We start from the raw sequence: 15,061 nt of genomic DNA, 5'->3' as shown, positions 1-15,061 counted from the left end.
CTAAACAACAGAGTTAACGGTGGGAGTGTTGCATTTACTGTAGCTATAGCAGCTGTCCTGTCTCAGCAGAGGAAGAAGCAGTAATCACCTGAAGCCACTGGCATGTTCTGTCTGCATCCACGGGCCTCTGACAGGTGAGAAGTTGCCTGGGGTTGTATGGCCATTTGGAAAGGGCTATCCATCTTCCCTGGACAGGCTGTAAATTGCCTACTGATACCTGCAAACCACCAGCTTGGCAATCACCTGTTTAAATGAATTTGTGAAGAATGCAGCCTGCCTTGAAATCCTTGTCATGATTCCAGCAGCAAAAGTCAAATACACAGATAACACCTGGAATGAGGAGAAATGGTCTGCCTGTTGAGGAGAGTGGATGGTAAAACAGCTGTATCATCCTCAGTTTTCTTTTTGCATAGCTGTCTTGCCTGTAACTTAGGCTACAAAGAGAGGAGTGAGCTGTTGGGAGCAGCTTAGTATTTCTCTTTTTTGAGGGGAAAAATTAGCTTGCAATATGTTTATATATCTTGGAAAAGGATGGAGAAGAAAGGAAAAAGATAAGCTTTTTTTCCTTGCAGAATTTCTACACAGCACGAAAGATGACTCTCAAGGAGGTTGTGGATTTTGCATTTTTCCTTGATGTTTGTAACTTGTCATGGGATATGTATAGATCTATACCTCACCATTTCCAGTTTATTATGTTGTTACATTTTGAAGCTGAAAGAAATGGTCAAAAGAGCGGATAATCTGAACTCTGCAGAACTCAAAACTAGTGACAAGTGAATGAGCACTAGAATAAGATTGAAGATCTCATGAGAGAATGTCTTTTCACTACAGCTTTCTGGGTCTTACCTATGAGTAGTAGAAAACTGTGATTAGTGTTTTGCAAATAATAATTTCCTTTTTTTTTTTTATAAATTAGAACATCCTCCTTCAGTGTACAGCAATTTCTTCAGGGATCATTTACCATTCTGGGAGCTGTGGCCATATTCTCTGAGAAAGTGGATAAACCCCATTAGGGCTGGGAGGGGCTGGGAGAAGAGTGATTAATCAGACAGAAAGCAACTGTAATAACAAAAGCACATCATAAACTTCTTTCTTGCTTTTATCTGTTAGGAATCATCTTTACATAAGTGATTAATTAGTTTCTGATTTGAATGGAATAATCTCTTTGTTCTGTTATTGTGTTTGGATACTTAATTTATTCCAGTCTCCTCCATCAGCTTTAAAAGGAATCTTTTGTTCTCTTTTCCTTTAAATGTACATAGAGATTGTTAATGTCTCCTCATATGCAGCTTGCTTTTTTGGACATAAAAACTGAGACTATTATTGTGGAATGGATAGTCTTTAAATGGCAGTTGGGCTAAAAAGTTCCATATGCCATGAATCTGGTGAATACCACTCCTGCTTTGAAAAACTTACTAAATGCTTTTTTTTCTGCATAAGTCAAATACACCAGTGTGGGAAGAGTTAAACCTGTGTTAAGGACCAATGTTTTTAGCAATTAATTCTTCCTGATGTCTTGTAACTTTAGAGAGTGATGTAGTTTTGCTTTGTACTTTGAAACAAGAAGATACTTTTCTCCACACAGTGATATTGGATTGTAGATTTGGAATTCCTTTTAGAGGTTAATAAAAAATTACCCAAACAAAACATGGGTGAGAAATGTGTAACTTCAGAACACATTAAGTTAAGCTCTTCAGTACAAAACGGGATGTATTAATACATAACTGAATGAAAAACTTTCTAAGTTGTGAACAGACATTTGTGTACTTGCTTAGGGGAGGTTTTTAATACTGAAGTGTGTGATGCACTGAATATTTATCTAAAGAGTTATCACTAGAAAAAGAGAGCTGCATCAAGCTCCCAGATGGAAGTTACTGGAAGTTTAACTTGTTTTGGTGTGTCTGCTTGTTATTGAAATCATAGGGGTTTTTGTAACTTTGGTCAAGATAAATCAGAAAAGGTGCTTCACGTTTCAGCCTCTGAGTGTGTATACAGGTGTCTGTTTGCCCTTCAGCTAAGTCTTCAAAAGCTTCTGGTTTTACACTTCAGAAGAAGTTTTCTTCCAAGTACTGCTTTTTCAAATTACTGCATAACCCTTACAGGTTTTTAGGTGAGCTAACAAATTGAACTGACTAGTGTTTGGACTACAGTGATAATGACTTCCATGAGCATAGCTGTCTTTGCAGCTTTTGCAGCACAATAGTTGTGCTGATTAATAGAGAGGAATAAATGGGGTTTCTCTCGAACTACAGAGTAGTAGCAAAAAGGTCACTTTTTATTTGGCTTGCCCTGATCCAATGACAAAAAATGGATTGTGAAGGCCTAGTAATTACAAACCACTGGTTTAACTGTAGCAAGTGAAGTGCTCTTTGAGTCTTTGCCACACCTATAAAATGCTCTCTTTTTCTCAAGAAAGTCAAAGCATGGTGAATGGGAACCTCAGTAAATGTTAGATAGGTTTTACTTTAACTTGAATTTTTCTCTGAGTAAAAAAAAACCCTATAATAGCATGGCATTTCTTTAATTTCTCCTCAGGTAATGCTGGCAAAACCTGCATTCCTTAGCTCTCAGACTAGATTCCACTGGCACTTGAGCTGTCAGACCATCTGAGCCCAGCCCACTGCTGTTGAAGCAGGAAGACAGGACTGTATCTTTTTGTTGGTCTGATTTTAATGTTTTTTCCTTCTCTTCCCAGCTTGACGTCTGTAATGATTGTTAGCTCCTGTCTAGTAGCTAGTACAGAAACTTCATCTCTAATATATTTATTTCACCAAGATTTAATTACTTTTTCATTAATGTCTGTTAGACTTGTAAGAGGATTTTAACAGTTAGAAATGGGTGGCCCTTTAAAATAGTTTTCCTGTTGTGGAGTTGATTTGTTAACCTTCTTGCAATGTGACACAGTTTCTGGTTTACTGTTGCCTGTGAAATGGATGATACTGTGTACATAGAGTGCCTGGCAAGATGGAGTTCTAAAATGCTAACAAATTTCAGTGTAGAAGAAGAAAAAAAGCTGTTGTTTTGAAGAAGTTGAACTTTCTAATGTCTTTTTTGATTAAATGTCAAATTTAAATATTTAAGACCAATTTATAGAGGCTTTGCTTCTCTACAACTTCGAACTAACAGTGACTAGATTTATTCCTTTTGTGTGCCAGAGGTGAACCCAGGCTTTGACCAGCTTAGCTAATCATGGGAACTTCACTAAAGAAGCAGTTTTAGCCTACATATTTATGTGGCACTGGACTGTAACCTTCAAGTTGCTTGCTTATATTAATTTTCCCTCATTGTTTCAAAAGAGAATTGAGTATAGCTCTAACATGAAGCTACTACTGATAAAGTCTGTCTATCCTGTTAAGCATGTGCAGAATGCACTGCCTGCAATGGCAGGGCCAAACAAATCCACTGGTATAAAGAATTGTCACAGATTTCAGTGTTATGTGAGCTAGGCTTTCCAGTAGGGACTGGAATGTAATGTATATTAATATTAGTCCAAAGCATTGATTTAAAGTTGGGTGGTAATAAGTTTTAACAGCTGAATGCTGATTGTAAAAGTGGCCAAGAGTAAATTCTACTCTAGATGCATGGAAAATAATAACTGTTGTGAAAGAAATTAGGTCTATAGAATTAATTAAATGATAAAAATTCTCAATAGAATCAGTGACAACTAGGAATTGGATTACACTAATCTTATTGGTTATGTCATCCCTTGGTAAAAGGAGGTTTTTAATCTTACTGCACTGATAAGATTTGCTTCCATGCCATAATTTATAAGCTTTTACTACAAAAACCCCAAATCCTTAGTCTCTTGAAAGTATATTGTTTCTCAGAGTGAGTCAATAAAGAAATATCAATTGCTATTGAAAGCAGTTGGTTTTAAAGCTTTTTTTAATATGATAGTGGTTTGTTATATGAACATATAGTAAGTTTAAGATTTAAAAATTAATTTTAATGCTGAATAAGTCTCCATCTAACTAGGAATTAATGCTGTATCAGACACTACTTTATTTGACTTTTAATGTTCTCTATCAGCTCTTTTTGCTGAACGGCTGCTTTTTAATGCTTTGCAAATTTTGTGGTGACTCTGTATATGAGCAGGTCATCTCATACATGCTGAATTGCTTGCAGAGCTGGTATAAGTGGTCATGAGCACTGAAAGCAAAATCAAGCTGAGAAATAATCACGTGATATCAAGTTTCTGACACACGTTTACAATGGTGCTGTGAATGAGTACTGTCCCTTGGAAAACAGCCTACCATAGCTAGTTAAAGTCTCTTTAATGTAACTAGATACTGTTGTAGCTAATTATAAAATTTCATTTAAAATGGGAGCAATAATTTACACCATGAACTTAGTGTACAGTAGAAATAGCTGTTAGACAAGTAAAATGAGACTTATAAAAGACAAATTGTCCAGTGCCACAGAAGGTGGATAATTGCTATTGAACGCTGTGTAGCATGTATCTTGCTGGTCAAGATACATTTGCTGTTGCAGAGCTTATGCCAAAAGATTTAATGCTGTGACTTTCTGCTGCTTGAGTCATATATTAGTGAGCACGTGAAGATATTTTCAATACATAGAGACATAGTGAAAAATATTACTTTATCAATAAAGGAATTCTAGATGAGTGTATTTTTCTTATTCTGTCTTCCTGCAGGGAACCATTCCTGCCATGAACTTAAGGAAAAAAAAAATCTGTTCTCTGGAACCACTGATCCTTTAGGACAGAGCTGATAAGGGAAGTGGTGCCACTCTTTCTGTGGAAGAAGAAAAATCAGTGTTGAATAGTCTGGTTTTCAGAAGTCAGTACAAGCATATAACTGAAAGATCCTAAAATTCAGGGCCTGGTAGCCATCCTACCTTTTCAGTTGTGACATTTTTAAATGTCTCATTTAGGTAGCAATATCTGTCAAATCAGGAGTGTTTTCAAAAAGTAAAATGGATTATAAAGGGTAACAGCAGATTTGGTAGTTAACTAAATGGCCAAGGGAAATTAAGGCACTTCTGTTGGACATCTGCCTTGCAGCTAATACAGTCAGTTACTACATCAGTAAATTTCAGATGCAGAACAGTAAAGAAGCGTCACTACTGTTCTACATTTGAAAGTTACTCAAGAAGTAATAGAAAACACATTTTGTCCTGGCTTTTTTTTTAGCTTCTTGAATATCTGTGCCAACGTGTGGGTAATTGGAATACCAACCTCTGTTGTGATCTGTGTAACAATAATAAGTTAGTTTGTGCTCCTGATGAAGGGAAAAACAAACTGGGTGGACTCAGTTATTATCTATGTGTAGCTGTAACTTGGGTTGGTTTAGAGAGGCTGCAGTACAATATTTATCTGTATGAGAATCACAGATTCTTCTAGGCAGCCCTGCTGTATCTGGAGCCAAATCTGCCTTCCATTTGATAGGATCTGCACACTTCCTATCACAACACTTCTTAGTATTACTCTCTTGCCAACTGGGCCAAAAAGTTCACTAATCTTGAGGCTTTCTGGTTGCTTCTACTTGACTTAACACTTGAAATGCTGGGAGGACAGGCTACATATGAGTTTCTAGGACATGATGGAGATCCTCATCCACCAAATCCTCTGCAGCATGCAGATATTAGCGTATTGTCAAAGATGGTGTAAATCTACCAACAGAATCATGGTGTTTGGTTTCTTGTTTTTCAGACAAGCATCTGAATAATGAGAAAACTTAGCTCCAAAATCATGTTATCTTTTGGTACAGTCCTAATATGTGTAAATGACACATGCAGCAGGATTTATGTTAAGAGGTTCTCTGAAATTCTTTACCCCATATGTGAGTACATGGAAATGAACTGGAAGAGCTTTTGGAGTCTGCAATGCTGTTTGGTATGTGGTGTTGTCTTTAGATTTTCTTGTGAAGGTAGCTGTTTGCAGCTCTCAATCTCATTTCTAGACTCCAGTTGCTGTATCTTATTTTTCCTGGTGAGTTGTGTAAATGTCCAAGGGTTAGAGATTACTTATATGAATTATGTTATTTGACTGAAGTAGAATTATAATGCCCTAAAGTAATTTTAATTTGAAGTACTGGTTTGGAAAAAGAAACTCTTCATAAAATAATTAATTTCCAAATTATGATAGTTCTGTTAAGTATATCACATAATCAGTATGTGTTTACTTAACTTCTGTGAAGTTAATCCTGTAATTAGCCAAACCATCCGGGCCTCAGCTCTGTACTGGTAACAGAGTTAGTGGGTACTAGCAGCATGAAGAAGTCTTTAGATATCCAAATGATGTTGCTTTCTATTTTCCATATGGTTCTTGTTTCATAGTTCTGTATTTTACTGGATAGCAGGATTTCCTTAGCCTTAAGCCAGTTAAATTTTTGTTAATCATCAATGCAGATGATTAGGTAGGTTCAGTTTGCTGCTGCCGGGGACCAGATGGCTGGTGTGTTCTAATTTGCTTGCCAGATGACTTTGGAATTGTACCCTGCTATGGGTGGAATGCATCTGCATGGCAATCCTGAGAAAACCAGGAGTCGGGACACGGCTTCCATGCTGGCTGAAAGGACAAGGGGATAGGCTCTGAATCACCAGTTTCTTTACCAGTGGGCCTGGCTTCAAGCCAGAGTTGGGACTGGCTCACTGCTGGGATATGTGCATTGTTCATTTGGTGTAAACTAAAAACAGGAGGAGAATTTAGATGCACATTTCTTTGGACTTCTTTCCATCTCTAATTATATTGGCCTGTTCACCTACAGAGAAGTAGAAAACTCTAAAGCTTCTTAAACCAGTGGTAAACTCACTGATTGAAAGTGGCATATCAATCCTATTTATAATTCAAAGCAAGATGAGTAGAATGATGAAGAGATTGGAAATTTGCTTTGTTAAAGGCTTCTGAGAGTCTTTGAAGGAAAAATAAAAGTTCGTGTTTAAAAAAAAAAGTTGTAGCTTAAGACTCACTTTTTCAGTTGTATTAAATGAGAAGGATGAGATGGTGAGGAGTGACCTGTAAACCTGTTCACTTTGATTTTTCTAAAAACACTTCAACATTGCTTGACTTTTCTGTTCAGAGTTTGCAAAAGTCGTGTCTTTGCTGGAAGCTGTTTGTATATGATGATTTTTGAGTGACTTGTAAATTCAGATGAGACAAAGTAATTTCATTGTGTACCCCAAAGCTGTTTGACTTGCTTTTGACAAAGTTTGATGCTAGGCTGCTCTGCCAGGATGAACACAATCCTGTTTTGACAGATTTACCGCATGGATTATGGCAGCTAAGGGTTAGGGCGTGATAAACATTCACTCCAACACCTGTATTTCTAAAAGAGCTGAGCGAAATAGAAAGGAATACCAACAACTGGATCTTCTTGACAGTGTATGTAATGAGAGTGCGCGTTGCGATCAAAATCCTGTGACTGATAAGAACAAAGGTAAACAGCCAAGTCCTGTTTTGCTTCTCTTTCCTGCCAGAGCTTCTTCCAAAAAATGTTCCATGTAATTGGGCTCTGACTGGTTTCACAAAAGGAAAACTGAACAATTGGAAGGTACTTACTGAGCCCTTGCCACTTCTGAAGCTACAGAGACAAACTGGTCTCTGAATCAGTGTGGGATAAAGGGCTTCCTTTCTAGGCCTTCAGTGGACAAGCCTTGTCAAAGGAGAGAGCTCTGAAAGGTATAGGGCTCACAACTGGATATCATAAATTTCAGTCATCATTTTCCTTATGTTGTCTTGTGTGAGTAAGACCCCTCAGTATGGAACCTGAATTAAAAATTCTTTCATGAGGATTTATTTCTCTCTGCCCACGTTGTATTTTTTCAGTCCAGACTGAAATATATCTCATCTATGCCAGCAAGGAGTTAGGTTAAATTTGCTGTGACTTTGGCTTGCTTCTAGCTCAACTTGATTCTTTGCTCCTAGTCATGATATCTAGGTTAGTTTTACTTGAAGATGCAGGATGTGTGGAAAGTACTGGTTAATTTCATTTTGAGATGGATTCTAGATGTGGCTGTGCAATGTAGAGACTGTTATCCCTGTAGAATTAAAGCAAATACTTAATTTTATTTTTTTTGGGATAGACATCTAAAGAAATGTGTGGAGAAGTTGCAGGGAACTTGATAGGACTCAACTGGTGAACAAAAAATTTGAGATTTAATGCTTCTACTATCATCACAGTCCTTCCTGAAAGCAAGACATGGACGAATGCATAAACCAGGGAGTGGATTTTTATCTAGTTGTCCTCTGATGAAGTTGCTTTTACAGCATATGGACCTAGATCACTTTGTGTGGCACTTGTCAAGCAAAACTCATACTGCAGCTTATTTCTTGGGGGAGCCATGGGGGTAACAGCCAGGGCTGTTCTGTGTTCACTGGGTGATGGTGAAGGAATATTTTAAGGCTCCTTGCTAAAATGACAGATGTTTTAACTTAAGTTTCTGGATCATTGCAAGAACTAATTCTTCTAAGGTCATCTTCCCTTTTAACGGAGGAAATCATATAAGCTGTGAGGAAAATGTCTTTTCCCACATTTGGCAAATTGTCAAACTAGTATTGTCAACAGAGGCATTCAGAGGAATCTTTGTTTAAGGGTCATTTTATTTATTTTTTTAAACAATAAACTTTGGACTCACATCTTAATTATTTTTGTTTTATTTGATGTGATACGTGCAGTTTTTACTTTCAAACTGGAGAAGTAAAAAGGGCTAGATATCACTGGGTGCTTGTCTGTTTAAACAAACTCTCACAGAATTACAGAAGATGAAGTTATTTCTCCTTCTCACTGAGCAGCTATTGTTTGCTACATCTAGCAGGCTAAGAAGGTGGGCAAGGGGCCTTGTCTTATTTTTCCTGCAGTAGAAGCAGATATGACAAAAAACCTGCAAAACTGCTTATAAGGAAGAAACTTGGCCAGAAAACCTTTTCTTTCTTTTCTGTGAAGAAAATTCTCCGCATCAGAAAGCCTACAGCTTACTGGTTTGTACTAATCAGTGGCAAATAGGACTTGCAGAAGACTGACAAACGAGGCTGAAAGCAGGAGCAGGAAATCTCAATCTCTTCTTCCTGCTTATAGCTACATTCCTAGAAAGTTTTTCAGTGGCCATATATATATAGATGCCCTCTGACTTTAGTGTGTCCCATTTCCTCTAAATTTCTTGACTTGTCTGCCTCTTGTTCCCTGCTTTTTTGATCAGAGCAAGAAGGAAAGTAGCTTGCTCTTTATTCAACTGATTTGTCTGTAATCTCAAAAGAGTTTGGAAATTAATATGGGGTAGAAGTTGTAACTAGGAACCTGTCAGGTTTGCTTGAGAGCTCCCCTTACTCTGTAAAGTGCAGTGTTGAAATTATGGTTATTTTAGTGTGTTAGTCAGGGCAGTTTCTTTGGAACCATGACTAAGTGCCACTCCAACACTGTGTAATAGCAGAAGCTTCTGTATCAGTCTGTCACTTCCCAGTAATTTGAGGAAAGATCATCTTAGGAGGTAAGAATATCCAAAACCCAAGCAGGAATCCTGTCGTTTTTTCTACATGTGTACTGTTGGCTAGAAATAAAATGTGTTTCTCAGATGATTGTTTTATATTCGCACGAAGCTGGACAAGCTACCTGCCTGAAATAAGGAATGTGTAGATATTACATCTTCAAGGAAAAAAAAAAATTAAAAAAAAATTTTCTTGGTGAGAAAATGAGGATTCTACCTTTCTACCCCTGTGAAGAAGGTAGTTGTTACCTTGTGCTACACTGCAATGTGTCCAAAACTTGCTTAGGCCATATAGAGTTCAATCTGAAGAAACAGGATCTTGTGAAAACTATGTAGGAAACAAAGCAACAAAAACCCCTAACCACAAAGTTAGAAGGGCAAACCCACTAAACTTTCTTGAGGATGTATATTTTTACTCATTAACGTATCTTTATGTTGTAAGACTTTTCCTATTAAATATTACATGGAGTACATTTATTTATGTGCCATTTATATACCTTGGCAATGACTGCAAGGAGCAATAAATGGAAACGTTAAATAACAGCTATGCAAACAAGGTTTTATATTTAAACAAGTTCAGGAGTACATTCTGTGTTGGTGCTTAAAACAAGGTTGGAAGTCCTTTTTACTAGAAAGGTAGTGGACCTCTTTAATTGAGCATCATTGAAGCTACTAGAAATCTTGTGTGCCTTCTGTAGTATACAGTGCTGAGGACATACATGGACTTGGAAGAGAAATGTCATTGGAGTTAAGGACAGTTTTTTTTGAGGATAAAAACCTCCACAGAAAACCCCCAAACAATAGGAGTTGATTCTTATCCTATATGTTACTTCTGTTTGAAGACTAAAGATAGCTACATAGCTACTTTGCTAGCTACAGCAAGAAAGTCCATATATATACATACATGCATCTGTAGACGTATAAAGTAGATACACATCTGCCTACAAGTAGTTGATAATGCTTCTTTGATTACTGAACCTAGATCTATCCTTTTATAGAAGAGACTTATCCTTTCTAGAATGAGTGATTAAGTGCTTTTTGTATGGTCTAGTATACCTGGCCAATATAAAATAACAATTGCTAAAATGACTATCAACTTGAAGTGCCCCCCACACTGTAAGCTTTTTTTTCTGCATTCTTTAAAATTATACTTTTTCCAATATATTCAACTGTATGCAGGTTGGTACAGCTGCAGAAAAATAAATCCTGAAGGCATGGTCCTTGTAAATGCAGTAATGCTCTTGATTTTCACTTGGTGAGAATCTTTAGTCTAACAATGTGTAGTTCAGAGTTACTGGAATTACTCAATTTTTTTGTGTTATCTTGATCATGCACGTATCCATGCAAGCTTGTGAGAAATACAAAGAATGTGTTTCCTGAGTGCAATGGAAATAATTGGAACAAAGACATACTCTCTGGTGGGTCATGGGATACATTTAGAATCATGCTCCTGAGGCATTGCCATGAGGTTCAGTAATCAAAGCAACACTGCAGTGCTGTGCACTAGGACAGTGCATGACTGTTGTAAACCTGCTGTGAACACAAGAGACAGAAAACTGCCATAAAATTCAAGATATTTAACTTCTTTTGCACTTCCATTACTTTTAAGTATCTGTGTGTCTAATTGTGAGTGTAGTACTAATAGATTTCCAAAAAAAAAAAAAAAAGGCAGGCTAGGCTCAATCTGTTTGAAGCAAATAAAATACTCAGGCAATGGACTTCTGTGAAGTTCCTCTGAAAAGGAGCAGACTAGGGAGAGAGTTTTTGGCAAGCAGCAAAAATTTACAAGGAAACAGTGGTTCTGGAAGGCTGTACAGCATTAGAATTGGCAAGTGCTGTGCATACTGACACACTGCATCTTCTGTCCAAACCCAGTGAATCTTTAAGCACCAGCTGATCAGGGATTTTCAGGGCTATCTTGTGTAGCTTGAGCAGGTCTGGCAGCTCTTAACACAAAGTGGTGTCTGGTTTAAAGACCTTCTGCTTTGTGATGCCTTTCTGAATAGGTTATTCAGCTGGAAAATACAGCGAACAAAGGAGCTGGAAATATTTTGTCAAGTTGGTGATCTCACAGTTCAGAGAGTCAGCTACCAATTATAAAGACTTCTATTGTGTAACACAAGAGCTAGCGTATAGAAAGCACCAGATCTTACTCTCTTTCTTTATTGGCTTCTGCATAATTATTTTTTGCCTAAATGATGGTGTGGATGTGGGGTGCATTCTCAGTAATTAACTACATTTTTCTAACATACTAAGTTGCTAGCAAAAGGGGGGTGAATTTTTTTTATCTTTGAATTTGATTTCTGACTTGTGGAGATTAGGACAGCGGGAAACCTTCAGAGATTAAATTTTTACAGCTAAGTGCAGGAAAAAAATAGTGTTGTTTCTATGGAGAGTAGGAAGAGGGAGAAGTGTGTTGGTGTGTCATTTAATTTAGTAGAGATGTTGATAGGAAACAACTTATGATTTCTAAAGCATTAAGTTAGCCACATTATATAGTGATCTCAAAAGCAGACACAGCAACAGGAACCCCGTGAAAGGAGCTGTCATTAGTACAAAGCTTTTTTTTTTTTTGTTATTTCACTATTTGCTTTTATCTGGCCTTGACATTGAAATTTTGATTCTTAAGTATGTCTTTTTTCTCCTGCAGGTTGGAAAAGAGACTGTGCAGACAACAGAAGACCAGATCTTGAAAAGGGATATGCCACCAGCATTTATCAAGTAAACTAATTTTATTGTAAATCTTGTATTGTGTGGACAGGAAACCTGTTCCAATGTCAGGAACAACCTCTTTGGCAGCAGGGATTTGTCTTTTTACATTCTGTATATATAAGTACATATATATGGTATTTTTTCCTTTAAAAATAATTACAAAAATTATTCAGGGTAACAATGGTGCTTAGCTGTGTGCTCCTGTAGGTTTGCCTGAAGTGTCAGAGACAATGTGGTGTCTCAGTCTTTTTCTATTTATTTGGCTGATGAGAAAATGTGAATTTGTCAGTATAGGCAGCTGATAGCAAAACTGCCTGGAAATCTAAGACATTGAGGAGCAGTGACTTAATGCAGAGAGTGTAGTAGACAGTCCCCTTACAGCAGACATTCTTAATTCTGTGTCTTGATATAAAGGACAGCTGACTTTTTCCATGTGTTGCCTTAAGCCTTAAAAATGATACATCACACCTTATTGTGGAATTTCCAAGCTGCTTATTGCCACCTGACAGACTTCTATTGAAGTAACTTTCTTCTACTACCTGTAGGAACCTCTTTGTTAGCATTGTCCAGTGAATACAGAATTCCTGAGTATTTTACTGATATTTCCAAACACCAAACAAACAGGCAGACAGTCAAAACAAGAAAGCATTGAGACAACTGGGAAAATAATAAAAAGGAGAAGGGAGGTGATGCCTAAAGAGAAAATCTATGGTAGGCAGTCAGTAAGGATTTTGTTTATTGCATTGTAGGGTGGCAAAATGAATTATTAAAATAATGCTTAGGACCAGGTGGTATTAGCATATGAGTTCAAGAATGAGATAGCTGAATTATTAGTGAAGTATCTTGTCACTTGAGACCACCAGTATGTCAATCAAGGTGATGCTACAGCCTGACAAACTGTCTAGGGAAATCTGGGGAACAGGAGATGTATAGGTCTGATGTGCTTTTGGAATAAATGATTAGAAATTCTGTATTAGAGAACAGAGAGACCTCACCTATATGTATTGTGCTGTGGGTGAATCGACAGTGTTTCTGTGGAGGGAAATTCTGCCTTATAAATCTATTGGTATTCTTAGAAATATCACAAACAGGGGAAAGGGTAGTCCAGGTAATACAGTATACACTGATTTCCAAACTTGGCAGGGTCTAGAGGCATTTAAGAAGGTGAAGTAGCTGCAGGGTAATTAGAAAAATTTTTATATGAAAAAGAAAATCGAAAGTGGAAGAAAAGATTAGATGGTTAACCCTGACAATAGCAGGAGGAAATCAGTAGGACTGTGGAGCTCTTGGTTGGGATTGTGCGTTTCACCATGTTAATAAATGTTCTGCAGACCAGGCTGACTTGTGAGGCAAAAGTATTTAGTGATGACTCCAAGTTTTATGCAGGGCAGAGAAGTTAATGAATGACTCTGGGAAATTACAGTACCTTGTTAATTGAAGTGATTTGATGGTAAGTGTGGATTAAATGAATTTTAAGTATCTGAAATGATGCATGCTTGGGAGAGCAGCAGATCTGATGGCAGATAGGATGATTGAATTGACCATTACCAATAGTGAGCAAAGTCTTTGAGCTGTTGTACATTGGTGAGAGCATCCTTACCTGTTCATAATGTAAAAGTAAATAAAACATTAGGTTTATCATCAAAGAATGAGAGATAAAAATGTCACAATATATTTTTGTTCTGCAGCTTGAATACTGCATGTCCTGACACAAATTTCAAAAGGTTGTTGTAGGACTGGAAAAGCTCATAGAAGGGCTTGGAGAACAAAGGCATAGGATTACTTCTGTATAAGGCAAAGCTGAGTAGACTGGAACTCTTCAGCCTGGGAAATGTGACAGAGGGGATTGAGGCCCTGACAGTGTCTGAGGAAGTATGAGTTGCATGGAGAAGGTGAAAACTTAGGTTTTTCCTGTGCAGAACTTGATGGGGGAATTGCTTTAAGCTAGGAGTTGGTAAGTAGGGAGAGATTCTTTGTACAGCTAGTCGTGTACTGTTAAAACTCTTTATGTGGGTTTGGAGGTTAATAGCTAAGGACTTAGAGGGATCTATTGTGGGTCATCAAATACACAAACTGCAGGAAGTTCCAAGAACTGGAAATAGTTGAAGGATGGGAGAGTGCCTAGAGGATGTATGATAAATGCTTATCCTGCTTTTAACCTTCCTTAGGCTTTTACTTGCAGCTACTATTGGAGACAGGATGCTGAGCTAAATGGGCCTTTGATACAATCCACTACAGTATTTATCATGCTGTGTGCCTGGTGTGTGATCTTGTGTGGCTGTAGGGGGGTTCGATTTTTTGAGGGGAGTGTTTATTTCATGAAATGAGATCAAAGCTTTTTTCTTGTTTCTTGATGAATTGTATGCAAACATGTAATTTTGATAGTGCTCATTTTTGAGGATGTGTGGAATTTTTAGTTAATTTCCAGCTTCTTCTTCACCTAGACAAGTAAAGGATTAAGGAAAAGAGATTTTTAAAATTACTGTATTAAGCTTTTGATCAAAATGTAGCAAATTGTGCAAGACTTGAATAATTAAACTACTGCAGAAATGTGACACAAGTACTGCTGAATAGTGTGACACAAGTACTGCTGAATAGTGTGACACAAGTACTGCTGAATAGTGCTGCTTTATGCTGGGTGCAAGAACTTTTTCTGCAGCAATTCATGACTGCCTGAGCTGTGATATAATGTAAAATGGGAACCAGAGGTATCTGTCAGAGTGATGACACCCACTCCACAGAGTACTTACTATCCAAGATGCAGTAACATGAGTTAGCAATGTTCAATGATTTTTATGAATGATAACATGTTCCATTTGTGGGTTTTTGTTAATCTAGAATTTATATAAATATGAATTAGTACAGTTTGTTGTTAACATGGGGAGTGTATTGTCCTGGCTATCTTGGT

The 15,061-nt window shown here is 37.4% G+C and overlaps 1 protein-coding gene across 3 annotated transcripts in view; it reads left to right on the top strand.

The window, feature by feature from the left end:
* Nucleotides 1-15,061, top strand: part of VCL (vinculin) — a 54,817-nt gene that overhangs the window by 5,258 nt on the left and 34,498 nt on the right. For all 3 annotated transcript variants that reach the window (XM_038141142.1, XM_038141143.1, XM_038141141.1), the window contains exon 2: nt 12,092-12,162. In XM_038141142.1, the coding sequence (XP_037997070.1) occupies nt 12,092-12,162 (71 nt within the window). The remainder of the gene's footprint in view (nt 1-12,091; nt 12,163-15,061) is intronic.

The sequence above is a fragment of the Motacilla alba genome, chromosome 6, assembly GCF_015832195.1.
Source record: "Motacilla alba alba isolate MOTALB_02 chromosome 6, Motacilla_alba_V1.0_pri, whole genome shotgun sequence".
Lineage (NCBI taxonomy): Eukaryota > Metazoa > Chordata > Aves > Passeriformes > Motacillidae > Motacilla > Motacilla alba.
This window is presented reverse-complemented; position numbering and strand designations above follow the sequence as displayed.